General features: G+C 41.1%; 2 protein-coding genes across 2 annotated transcripts; one reads left to right on the top strand and one right to left on the bottom strand.

The window, feature by feature from the left end:
• Window positions 1–1,996: 1,996 nt before the first annotated feature.
• Window positions 1,997–6,234, bottom strand: cfap184 (cilia and flagella associated protein 184). The gene is made up of 3 exons (XM_079257736.1): window positions 6,098–6,234; window positions 3,114–3,461; window positions 1,997–3,006 (listed from the first exon to the last, which is right to left on the bottom strand). The coding sequence occupies exons 2-3, from the start codon at window positions 3,312–3,314 to the stop codon at window positions 2,668–2,670; spliced, it is 540 nt and encodes a 179-aa protein (XP_079113862.1). The 5' UTR covers window positions 3,315–3,461; window positions 6,098–6,234; the 3' UTR covers window positions 1,997–2,667.
• tada2b (transcriptional adaptor 2B) lies at window positions 6,026–8,678 on the top strand. The gene is made up of 2 exons (XM_079257735.1): window positions 6,026–6,313; window positions 7,406–8,678. Exons 1-2 carry the CDS (start codon window positions 6,044–6,046, stop codon window positions 8,615–8,617), a joined length of 1,482 nt encoding a protein of 493 aa, XP_079113861.1. The 5' UTR covers window positions 6,026–6,043; the 3' UTR covers window positions 8,618–8,678.
• Window positions 8,679–11,430: the final 2,752 nt, after the last annotated feature.

The raw sequence follows: 11,430 nt of genomic DNA on the forward strand, positions 1-11,430 counted from the left end.
TCTTTGCACATCAGACAACGAGGCTGTGACGATATGATTTAGTCCCGATTCGATTCGATTCCAAGTTTTTGGGTTCCAATTTAATTTAAATAGCGCTTCTCACAATTCTTCGATATTGTAGTTTGTTGGCTACAAAACAAAGAAAACTTTTTTGCTTTTCATTTTTCTTGATTTCAATTAGGAAAAAACAACACAGTAGCCAGACCATCAGTCTGCTGCTTTTATGCCAAAGAAGACGAGTAAAAAGATCAAGAAAAACAATAAAAATGACAAAAATTTTTATAATGGATTAATTTCATTTATTTAAAAAAAATTTTTTTGACAAAAAATTCTATTTTAAAATTGTGAAGGAAAAAATCCTGATATTCGATTTTTTAAATTTGATTTCCTACCCCTCTAAGATTTACTGCTCAACACTTCCGACGGTACTACTCTGACTACTACGCATTAACAACGGTCCCTAAAACCCTACAAAATAATTTAATTATGTTAATGGCAAGGATGAAAGGCTCTGCATCTGTCTGTAGTGTAGAACATAAGTGGGCCATCCCTGCTTTTCTTACCTCACTTTCTCTGGGTTTTAGTCCTAAAGATCACACTAACGCTTCTACTGTGAAACATTCACTGTTCATTTCAACATTTGCATTATTTCTACATTATTACATGGTTATATAACAAATATGGCCTTAAAGAGCAGACTGGGATGTAATTGGAGTTTTTTTTTTTTTTTTTTTTTACATCAAGTTTAAAAGTTTTTTTGGTGCTGAAATATAACAGAAAAAAATAATCATCTATAAATATATATTTATATTTCTTGTGCTTTGTTGGGGATCCTCCCTAATGTCTGGAAAAGTAAAAGGAAACATGAAAAGAACAGATTTGCTTCTGTTCTGCTTTTTTCTGCTCCTTTGTTAAAATGTCTTGAGCAGCTTTCAGTTTGTTTTAGTCGGTTTATCTGCACTCCATCCAGTCTCACAGCAAAACATGCATTACTTATGTAAATTACATTCGTGCCCATAAACACAATCTTTTGCTGTTTTTTTTTTTTTTAACCAGGCCTCTATGTGAACTTATTTGATCACCAGCCATTGTACTTGGGCGATTTCTAACGTCATCAGAATTTCCTCTAAGCCAATTTTTTAAGCTAGACTACAGATGCAGCTGCATGCATTCATTCATACATGCTTCTTTAAATGGTTTTTATAGATAATTTTTTTCATGAAAATGCCACAGAACCAATACTTGTTCAGCCTTCTCCTTTGCAACAAAAAGCAAAGCAACCTTTAATGACTTTAAACAAGTAGATTTGAATTGACAACTTTACTTCGGATGAAATGTGACTGTCAAACATTTTGTGAAATTTGAACAACAGTCAAATTGTATCCAAGTAAAGAAGAAATACTTGCTTGACTGGTTTTCAGCTCAACTGGTTGAGCAACTAGTTCACTGCCAGAGACCAGAGCTTCTCAAACTGGCCCAGGTGCATATCACATCCTTTCCTCTCTCTCTGATTGCACATTAAAGGCTACTGGAGCCAAACAAAATGTTTTTGTGATTCATAACCTGGCAAAGTGACCGGTGGGTTATAATTCTACCTGCTGAAGTTTATTTAAACCTGCTGATTAGGTAGGTGTGTGTTCATTCAGAGCTCTGCTACGCATATGAAGGGAACTCAACAGGCTGCAGTGTCTTTGGGATCAGTTGTTTCCTTGTACTCACAGTTTCATCACTCTCCATATCGGTTAGATTTAGATAAAAAACAACAGTGAAGGGAAGAAAAGGGAAGTTTATTTGTATCTCAAAATTCAGCAACAAGGTGATTCAAGGTGCTTAACATGATTGAAACATTAGTAAAGAGGAAGCATCACTTGACATTACAAACATAAAACTAAGGAAAAACAAAGAACATTGAATAAAACCAGAATAAAACATTAGATAAACCATGATCAGGTGGAACAGCCTAGAACAGGTGGATCTTTATGTAAACTGAGTGTTTTCACTGATCTGAGGCTTTCTGGGAGTTTGTTCCACACATGCAGATCATAGAGGCATGAATGCAGCCTCTCTCTGAATAAGCTGCTCTTGTCTACATGGATATTTTAAGTAGACCTATGAAGACAGTGTAACAATAAATAAGCTGACTGAAGACGAAAGCCTGGACCAGTTTTTTCCAGGTCCTACTGTGACATCAGATCTTTTACCCTTAGTTTACTCCTAAGGTGACAGTAGGTTGACTTTCTAATTCCTTTAATGGGTTTTTATCAAAACTGAAGTCTGAGTCCGTCATTACATCCTGATTTCTGGTCTGGTTGTTGGTATTTATAGAAAAGTGTGGTGACCTTTAATTGTTTCTATTTGGCCCACCTTGGTTGTTTTTAGCTGAAGAAACTTTAGGCATTTTGATTATTAATCTCCTCAGTGGATTTACCAAGTTCCTGCAGGGTGTCAGTCTACTGGTGACATCATGATATAACTCTGTGTCATCTGCATATGGTAGCTACCTGTGCCAGTGGAGTTAAACAGAAGAGGCCCCAGCATGGAACCTTGAGAAACTTCATGTGTATTTCTTGTCCGCTCAGATTTAAAGTTACCTTTTGAAGACAAGAAACATCATAACTGGCATTAAAACAGTCTCGTCAATGTTCAGGAGAAGCTCTGGAGAATCCATCATGCATTCTTCAAAGCCGTCTCCATTTCCTTCCCCCGTCGGTCACAGCTGAAGATAATCTCCGCCTGCTGGCTCTTCAGATCTTCCAGATGTTTCTCTAAGTGGTTTGAAGCATCCACAGTGTCCTCAAAGTCCCTCAGCAGGACCCTGTTTCCCAGAAGTCCACAGCGCTCCTTCAGTTTCATGTTGTCTTTCTGCAGGCTGTTTCGTGCCTGCTGTATTCGCCTTAGGAGGTCTCTCTTCCTGGCCACCATGGCCTCCACCTCGGCCAGCTGCTCTCGCTTGGCCTGGACCTCCATGTGGCTCCAGTACAGCTTCTCCTTTATATGTGACAGGACCTGATGGTCACAAAAAGCACACAGTTGACCATTACTCTTATAGTGATTTGTACGTACAGTAATTAGATTTTTTATTCAAATTTTCACCAGTAGATTCATCAATGCACCTCCAAGCAGACGCTGATCTTCTTCTGCAGCTTGAGGGATTCCTCACTTTTCTTTTCAGCCACGTTTTTCTGCTCCATCCTATGAGCCTGCAGCTGCTGAAACTGGATCTGCAGGGGGTCACGGCCATGTTCTTCCTCTTCACGAAGCTCTACCTTCAGCCTGCCAATCTTAAACTCCAGCTTGAAATGCATGAGGCGCATCTTGATCAGTTCATCTTGCTGACATTGTTCTGCCCTCAGGACTGCCTCCACTTTGGCCTGAGCTGCTTCTTTCCCCAGTCGATGGCTTAGTGCTGTCACAGCAGCATCCTGCTTGCGCTCCAGCAATGCTCGCCATTCATTCTCCACCTGTGAACACAGGAGGAAAAAAGATCTCTTTCAGACTTTTAAGTTGTGTTTTGGGTAAATTTCTTTGTGTTTTTGTTCTTGTTTGTGTGAAATGCTGAGAGCAGTGTAAACAGAGTTTACTGTGGTGCCATGTGCTTCACTTTTCGCCTCCAAACCAGACAAAAGTGCAGTTTAACATACATAACTGCTGTTTAATTTGTGTATAATAATAATTAAAAAAGCTTACAGCTCTTTCATATCTTCACATCGAGATATTTCATATAATTCAAATATCTTACCTATAGATTGAGGGAAATTGTGAGGCTACGTGTCACATGACCAGAGTGTGGCCATTTTAGTTGCACATGAAAAAAACATTTGTTGAGCGGGACTTTTTTTTATAACGATGACTCTTATAGAACCATATGTCTGTCTGAGCATGTTGTGTTTGTTCCTTCCTGAGTTTAAAGACTGAAGCAGAGAAACAAAGATAGTTAAAGGCAGAAGAGGTGTGGGTCCTCTCCTCTGATTGGCTCTGATCCACAGCTGTTTAGTTATGATCGGCACACTTTAGACATGAAGCACGATGAAGAACAATGCAGACGTCATCTGATATTTCCACCAGCTTAAGAATTTTTCAGTGTCTGAACAATAAAAGTAAGAAAAAGGTGAATAAATTTTGACCTCTGCAGCCCCTTTCTGTGTGACATCACCTGGACTTGTGGCCGCACGTGGTGAAGAGGCCGACAGAAACTCTGAGCTATCCTCTCAACAAAACAAGAAGAAATTCAACACTAGCGCGCTCCAGTGTACAACATGTGAAAATTACCTATGCAAAGAACAACTCTCCAAAATGACCTTTTCTTAAAGTCCTTCATTTTATAATGAAATTAACATTAAGTCCACCAGTATGACAGCAGTTTCAGAGGGTTTTAAAATGGTTTTTATGCTGTCTTACAAATAAAACACTGTGTTGTAGCCAAGTTAAGCACAATGTTTGCCAGGGGTCCATTTTGGGACCAGTTTCTCCGTACATGTGTGATGGTTAACTCTCATACTGACAACACACAGACTGTCTGAATGATGTCAAACACTGGATGTCAGAAAACGTTTTCCTCCAGCTAAACTTCACCAAGTCCTTTCAAATGGATCCCAGCAGAGCAAAGTAAAGTAAGCCACCGGCTGGACATTTAGTGGATTACATGAAGTCTGCTGCAAGGAACTTCTACAAACTGAACCTTGACCATCAGACCATAAAACTTCTGTAGTTTTTCCACCATTAGAGAACTCTGCTGCCCGAGGAAATATGATCACATTACGTCCACTTTTGCATCATCAGACTGGCTGTCTGTATGTTTTAGGATTGATTTGAAGATTCTCAGTACTTTAAACACACTCAGTGGTTTCTGTTGCTTTTACCATATTATTTCTCGAGCAGAAGTGGGTTCTTGGTGCTTGGCAGGAAACAAAGTGGGTAAGAGCCATTTCATTACATCCCCTAAAACCATATTGTTTTTGGACAGCTTTTCCTTATTCAGTTCCAGTGCATTTTATAAATCCTTGTTATTGATGATTTGGTTTCCAAAGAAGTAAATATTTGACTTTTTCATGAAACAAATGTTATAAGAGCTTTCATTTTTAAGCATGTGGTAAAATAAAGCTTTCATCCTCTCTAAGAACTTTTACTGCCGTGCCACCAACCGTGTCCAGCTTCTCCTGGCACTGCAGGCTCAGCTCTTCCACCTGCTGCTGGGATGACTCTGCATCAGCATCCAGCTGCTGCCTCAGCTCATCCAGGATACTGATGAACTTCCTGTACTCCTGTAGCTCCTCTGTCTCCGACTTCTCCCTCTCCAGCTGGCTGCCATCTCTGGCCCTCCTGCTGAGGTACTCTGCCAGCTTCATCTGCAGCTGCCTGTTTAGTTGGCTGACTTTATCTCTCTCCTCGCACAGCTCCTGGAAGAGCTGCATGGACTCTTCATATCGCATGTCTTCTTCATCTGCAGTCTCCTTTTCCTTCTCTTGTGCAGGACTGGGGGTCTCAAGGTTTAACCTGGAAAGTTCACCATCATCACTGCTGTCAATCTCGAAAACAACACTTTGATCACGTGACAGAGGTTGTTCGTTGATGTTGTTTATCTTCAAGTCCAAGTCTTCATTTGTGGGATATTCTTCATCATCTTTATTTGCGTAGCGATTAAGACATTTATCCTCCTCTAGAGCCACCTTCACGCTCTCATTTTTGTGCATGTCTTCATGCTGTGCTTCTCTATCCATTTAGATTAGAATTAAATTTACATTAAATTATAATTATTCCTCAAGAAATGTTTGATGTCTTGAATTTCCCCTCGGGGATAAATAAAGTATCTTTGATTTGATCTGATTAATACTGAGCTAAAAGGCTCGCACAGGTCCGTAGTGAAGGAAACTGTTCGTTTAGTTTTCGTTGTCTTGGAAACCGTCCTCCGTAGCCAATCACAGGCGCTCTTCCCACTTGGTTCATGAATATTGATGTGCGGGATGTGTGCGGCTCGCGCGGTGCGGCTCGCTTTGCGCATGCGCGGACTTCTGCCTCTCACAACAAGAAGCAGGAGCCAGGCAAGATGGCCGACCTGGGGAAGAAGTACTGCGTTAACTGCCTCGCAGATGTTACAAACCTGCGACTTCGCTGCACCGAGTGCTCCGATATCGAGCTATGCCCGGAGTGCTTCTCAGCAGGCGCGGAAATCGGCACCCACCGGCGGTGGCACGGCTACCAGCAGGTCGACGGCGGTCGGTTCTCTCTGTGGGGTCCGGAGGCGGAGGGAGGATGGACTAGCAGGGAGGAGCAGTCGCTGCTCGATGCCATCGAGCAGTACGGCTTTGGAAACTGGGTACATCACTTTATTATTATTTATTACCTTACATAATTTACCTCTGTACCTCATTTTAACTTGGTTTAGCCGTTTTGTGTGTAGAAAGAAAAGTTTGTCATTCAGTAAATTAGAAAACTGACAGATTACTTTGACTCAGTCGTAAAAGTTGGTCATTAAAACGTTTAAAACCAAAAGAAAACATTTTTTTAAAAACTCTAAACCCATCAGAAAAGACTAGAATATTTATTATAAGCTTTAAGTGGAAACATGAAGGAAAATAGACATGACAGAAATCTGCCTTAATGAAACAATACTAACAATTCCAATGGTAAAAAGAAAATATAAACTATAATAAAACAAGTTGATGATCAACTTTTCTGCAACCTCTTAAATAAGTTTTAAACTACTACATTTAAGATAACATGTTTCTTATATGTATTTAAAGGAAAATACAGTAATGAAAATGCCACTTTATAAGCTTGTCACCAATTTAAACTTCATGGTGATCAGTTTTATTTAATCTGCTTTAAATCTGGTCAGATTATGGTTATAATTGCTAACATTTCATTGTGTAAGAAAACTGTCCAAATGATTTAACATAAGTATATTTACATTGAATTAAAGCTCCTAGTTGAGTTAATAAAACAGGCAGACTGGACAATATTCAGTGCGTCAGTCCAGTAAAATTGTCATGTGAATCAAACATTGAAATAGAAAACAGTATATGAATTTAGCATGAAAATGCTTGAAATTGCTTGATTGTTCTGCCTTTTGATAATGCCACTTGGTGTTGTATTATATGTTACTGAATAGTCGGATTCGTCACATTTACAATACCACCAAGGCCTCCTGATCCTCCCCTTCTTTCTCCAGATGGAAAAAGGTTTGGCAGAACTTATCTGACAGTCATGTAAAATGACCACATGGAAGATAAAGTCTGGGACTTTCGACTGTCCTACAGGTGCAGCTCAAGCTTTAGTTCCACGCAGTACTCTGTGCAGTTTGTGTGTTGAGGTGTAGTAGGAGGGTTGGATCATTTGGTGGGTAGCAAGGCTTACAGTCTTACCTCACCTGGTTACAATAAATAATATCTAATATCTTCTCTTTCAGGAGGATATGGCGGCTCATGTCGGAGCTTCCCGAACTCCTCAGGAAGTCATGGAGCATTATGTCACCATGTATATCCATGGCAACCTCGGCAAAGCTTGCATTCCTGACAGTATTCCAAACCGGGTGACCGACCACACCTGCCCGAGCGGGGGGCCGTTGTCACCCAGCCTCACCACCCCCCTTCCCCCACTGGACATAAGCCTGGTGGAACAGCAGCAGCTCGGCTACATGCCACTGCGTGATGACTATGAAATCGAGTACGACCAGGATGCAGAGAAGCTCATCAGCGGGCTGTCTGTCAACTACGACGACGAAGATGTGGAAATCGAGATGAAGCGCGCCCACGTTGACATGTATGTGCGCAAGCTCAGAGAACGCCAGCGGCGTAAGAACATCGCTCGGGACTACAACCTGGTGCCAGTGTTCCTTGGCAGAGACAAGAAGGACAAGGAGAAGGACAAACCTGGAGGGACGGGAGTTGTAGGTGCTTCTGTCACCGTGAGCGGAGCGGGAGTTGGGGGTGGCGTGATCGGACTGGGCTCCATGACGGCAGCGGGATCGGGCCCCATTCCAAACACTTCCAAAAGAAAGATCACCAAGGAGGAGAAGGAGCAGAGGGTCCGGCTGCGGGCTCTCTGCCAGTTCATGGCACACAGGGAGTTTGAGGAGTTTTTTGAGAACATGCATAAAGAACGCATGCTGAGGATCAAGGTGCGTGAGCTGCAGCGTTACCGCCGCAATGGCATCACACGCCTGGAGGAGTCTGCCGAGTATGAAGCTGCCCGCCACAAACGGGAGAAGCGCAAGGAGAACAAAAGCGTGGTCAACTCCAAGCGGGGCAGCTCCGGAGCAGCTGGGCTTGGCTCCAGCATGGGACTTGGAGGAGGAGCTGGAGGAGGAGGAGGCGTTGCTGGGGGACTTGGGGTTGGAAGTGGCATCAAAGAAGAGGGTAAAGATGGTGAGTTTGCTGCCATTGAGAACCTGACGGGCTTTGAGCTGCTGTCAGATCGGGAGAAGGTTCTGTGTAACTCTCTGAACCTGAGCCCCACTCGCTACCTGACTGTAAAAACCATTATCATTAAAGACCACCTGCAGAAACGGCAGGGCATTCCTGCCAAGAGCCGACTGCCCAGCTATCTGGACAAGGTCCTCAAGAAGCGCATCCTCAGCTTCCTCACAGAGAGTGGCTGGATATCCAGAGACGCCTCGTAGCCATCCCTTTTCATTCGGGAACCATAAGCCGGTGATTGCTGGTAGCTGAGATCTACCTGCTCCAGATGCAGGACTGAACCACTGGCTGGAAGTTTTATTGTTTTTTCTTTGCAGGGTGACTTTGTGAATATGTACATTGCAAAAAAGAGATGACCCACGGGCGAAAAAGTCTATTTTTCATAAGTCTAGAAACAAATAAAAGCCTCTATTTTTGCATTTGAAGGGGGGGGGGGGGTAACTGCTTTTGACAGCTGTCAATCATTTTTCAACATTACACTGAGTACAACGTATGAATTAGTAAGTTGGTAACATAGCTTCTCAAGATATCTGCAGAAATGGTCCCAGAAATCCAAACTAAAGCAGGGTTCCCCAACTCCAGCCCTCAAGAGCTTTTCAGTGTTTCCCTGCTGCAACGCACCAGCCGCTGAATGACCCAGTAATCTGAGTCAGGTGTGTTCAACCTGTAGAACAGTTGGCTTGAATGACCTGTGTAGGAAATCCCAGAGCTAAAGCCATTTCACACTGAAAAGAAAAATATCTTCAAGCCTTTTTGAGTGAAACTTTCACGACTGGTTGGCAACGAAAAATGAAGCGTTGTTTTATGCCCCCTCCTGCGGTTTGTAAGGAATCAGAATTGGTGTTTAGGGCTGAAGTTGAACCTGCCATGGGAACTTTTAAGCTAAAGGTTGCTGTTTGGGTCGACAGTGGCTGCCAAGAGACTAAAAGCCGGTTTCACTGTCATCTATCTTAGCTAGGTTATTCTTTAAACTTTTCTTATTTCCACTCATTTCAGTTTCCCACCAAAATATCAGCTCTGACATCTGCTAGTTCATAGGTTGGAAGAAATGTCTTGAGAAATGCCAAAGAATGTGCTAAAAGTTGGTACCATTGGTGTCCAAGAGGTGCTGCTGAGTTTATATCAAACTCTTGGTTTAATAGCCTGATTTATACGGTAATGCTATCGTTTATCTGTCAGTTGGAAACATTTGTTTTTGTCAAAGCCTTTCAGATTGGAGCCTTTAACAGTCTTTATAAGCATTTTCATGGGATTTGCCTCATCAAGACAGTCAAGACCTTAAGCTTTTCCATGATAAGGTGCAGCTTATTGCATAACATTAAAATTACTCATGAAAATTGAATGTCGTCTTTCACTTAACAATGAGTTGCATCTATAGTGTCAAACCAGTAAAGTTTGTTGGTAGATTTTTTTTATGTACAGTCAGAAATTGATCACATTACCATTTACTTTTGTTTCCTGCTTTGTGTGGTTTTTTTCCCATTTTTATGATTTTTTTTCTATTTGCAAGTTGATGTGAACGAAAGCCATCATGCTGTTAAAATGTAAAGGGCTTCATGACTTCAGCTGCCATTTCACTGTTTCCGTGTGAATATATAAAAGAAAAGAAGACAAGCGAATGTGAGCTGATGCCATGCGGGTGTATTTTTCCTTGTGTCTGACTGAAATGGGATCATTTGGGGTTTTTTAATGCAGGCGTTGGACTGGGTTAGCTCTGCAGGGGTTGCTTCTTTTTAATTAAGATGCTTTAATTTCTTTGTACATCTCCACATCTAAAATAATATTTTAATGTATCAGTCGCTCCATTAAAGGATCGGTTCTTCTTAGACTCTGAGAGACAGGTCAAAAACACACTGCAGCCATAAAAATATAATTTGTAAGATGAAACGTGGATGAATGCAGGGCAGGAATGAGGCCCCAACAAGTGCACTTTTCCTCCTGCTTTTGGGTTCTAATGAACTCTAAATAACATCTGTCTTCATGATATAATGTTGTTCTTCAACAGAAGTAGATGGAAGTGTGTGTGTGTCCATCTCATCTCCGATGTTTGGTCCACTCCTGGGATCAGTTTTTAGTCCATTTGAAGCAGCTGAAAGTTCATCCTGACTGGACTCTGGTGTTTGTGGGGCTTTCGCTGTAATGAAGATGCAGATTGATGATGAGCATTTCAGAAAGAAATTAGACTCTGTTACAGAATGATTCATGAACAGGTTGCTCGTTTCCACCAGCTGATGAAAAACTCTGTTGTTTCGAGTTTGTTTGTTTTTGCGGTGGCAGACTTTGTTTTTGTTCCGCGTTTTCCACCCAACGTTCCCAGTTCTGTCAGTGGAAACTTTCTCTTTGTTCCAGTTGGAAAATATTTTCATAAAGAGGGTTTTTGATTACTTTTGTCACCAGCTGTAATTAGTTTTGTGAGATAAATTCTTGGGGGGAGTAGAATTAGTGACTTGTGAAATGTACAGTATTTTGTGCTGAAAAGTTTTATAGCTTTGTAATAAAAGATGAATAATTTTGGAAAAGAGATGTTTTCTGGCATGCTGTGGAGTTTTCTTATTTTCTTACTGCTGTGTTGCTTCTTTTTTGCTTTGTTGTGCAAAAGGTATGTAAGAAGATGTATTAAAAAGTTCAAGTACTTTATAAGTAAATATAGTTCTTATTTTCATTAAGTTCAGGTAGTTTTTAGAGTTTGGGTGTAGAAATAAACAAGCGATGTCAGCTGTCGGTGACAAAGAGAGGGTTTGTCACTCGTTCTGTCTGAACGTTGCACAAGATCTGCATGTTAACCGACTAACAATGTGTGCTTTCATGAAGATTCTTGTTTTTATTTAACCTTTATTTACTGGTTTTATTTACAACAGAAACCTGTTTTACAGATTGAAACATTTAAATTATGGTCACATACAGCTGTAACAATCCAGAATATACATTAGGATTCACTGAAAGGAAAAAAGAAAATGACATAAATACCCACTAAACAAGAGCTGATGAAAATCCAGTAAAATGTAGAAATATAATT

The sequence above is a fragment of the Telmatherina bonti genome (genome assembly GCF_933228915.1).
Source record: "Telmatherina bonti genome assembly, chromosome: 18".
In the NCBI taxonomy this organism is placed as follows: Eukaryota; Metazoa; Chordata; class Actinopteri; order Atheriniformes; family Telmatherinidae; genus Telmatherina; species Telmatherina bonti.

Coding starts and splice junctions, on each gene's coding strand:
- tada2b (XM_079257735.1), top strand. CDS start 6,044: ATGGCCGACCTGGGGAAGAAGTACTGCGTTAACTGCCTCGCAGATGTT. Junction 6,314..7,405: donor AGTACGGCTTTGGAAACTGG/GTACATCACTTT, acceptor CTTCTCTTTCAG/GAGGATATGGCGGCTCATGT.
- cfap184 (XM_079257736.1), bottom strand. CDS start 3,314: ATGCGCCTCATGCATTTCAAGCTGGAGTTTAAGATTGGCAGGCTGAAG. Junction 3,007..3,113: donor AGATCAGCGTCTGCTTGGAG/GTGCATTGATGA, acceptor TGTGACCATCAG/GTCCTGTCACATATAAAGGA.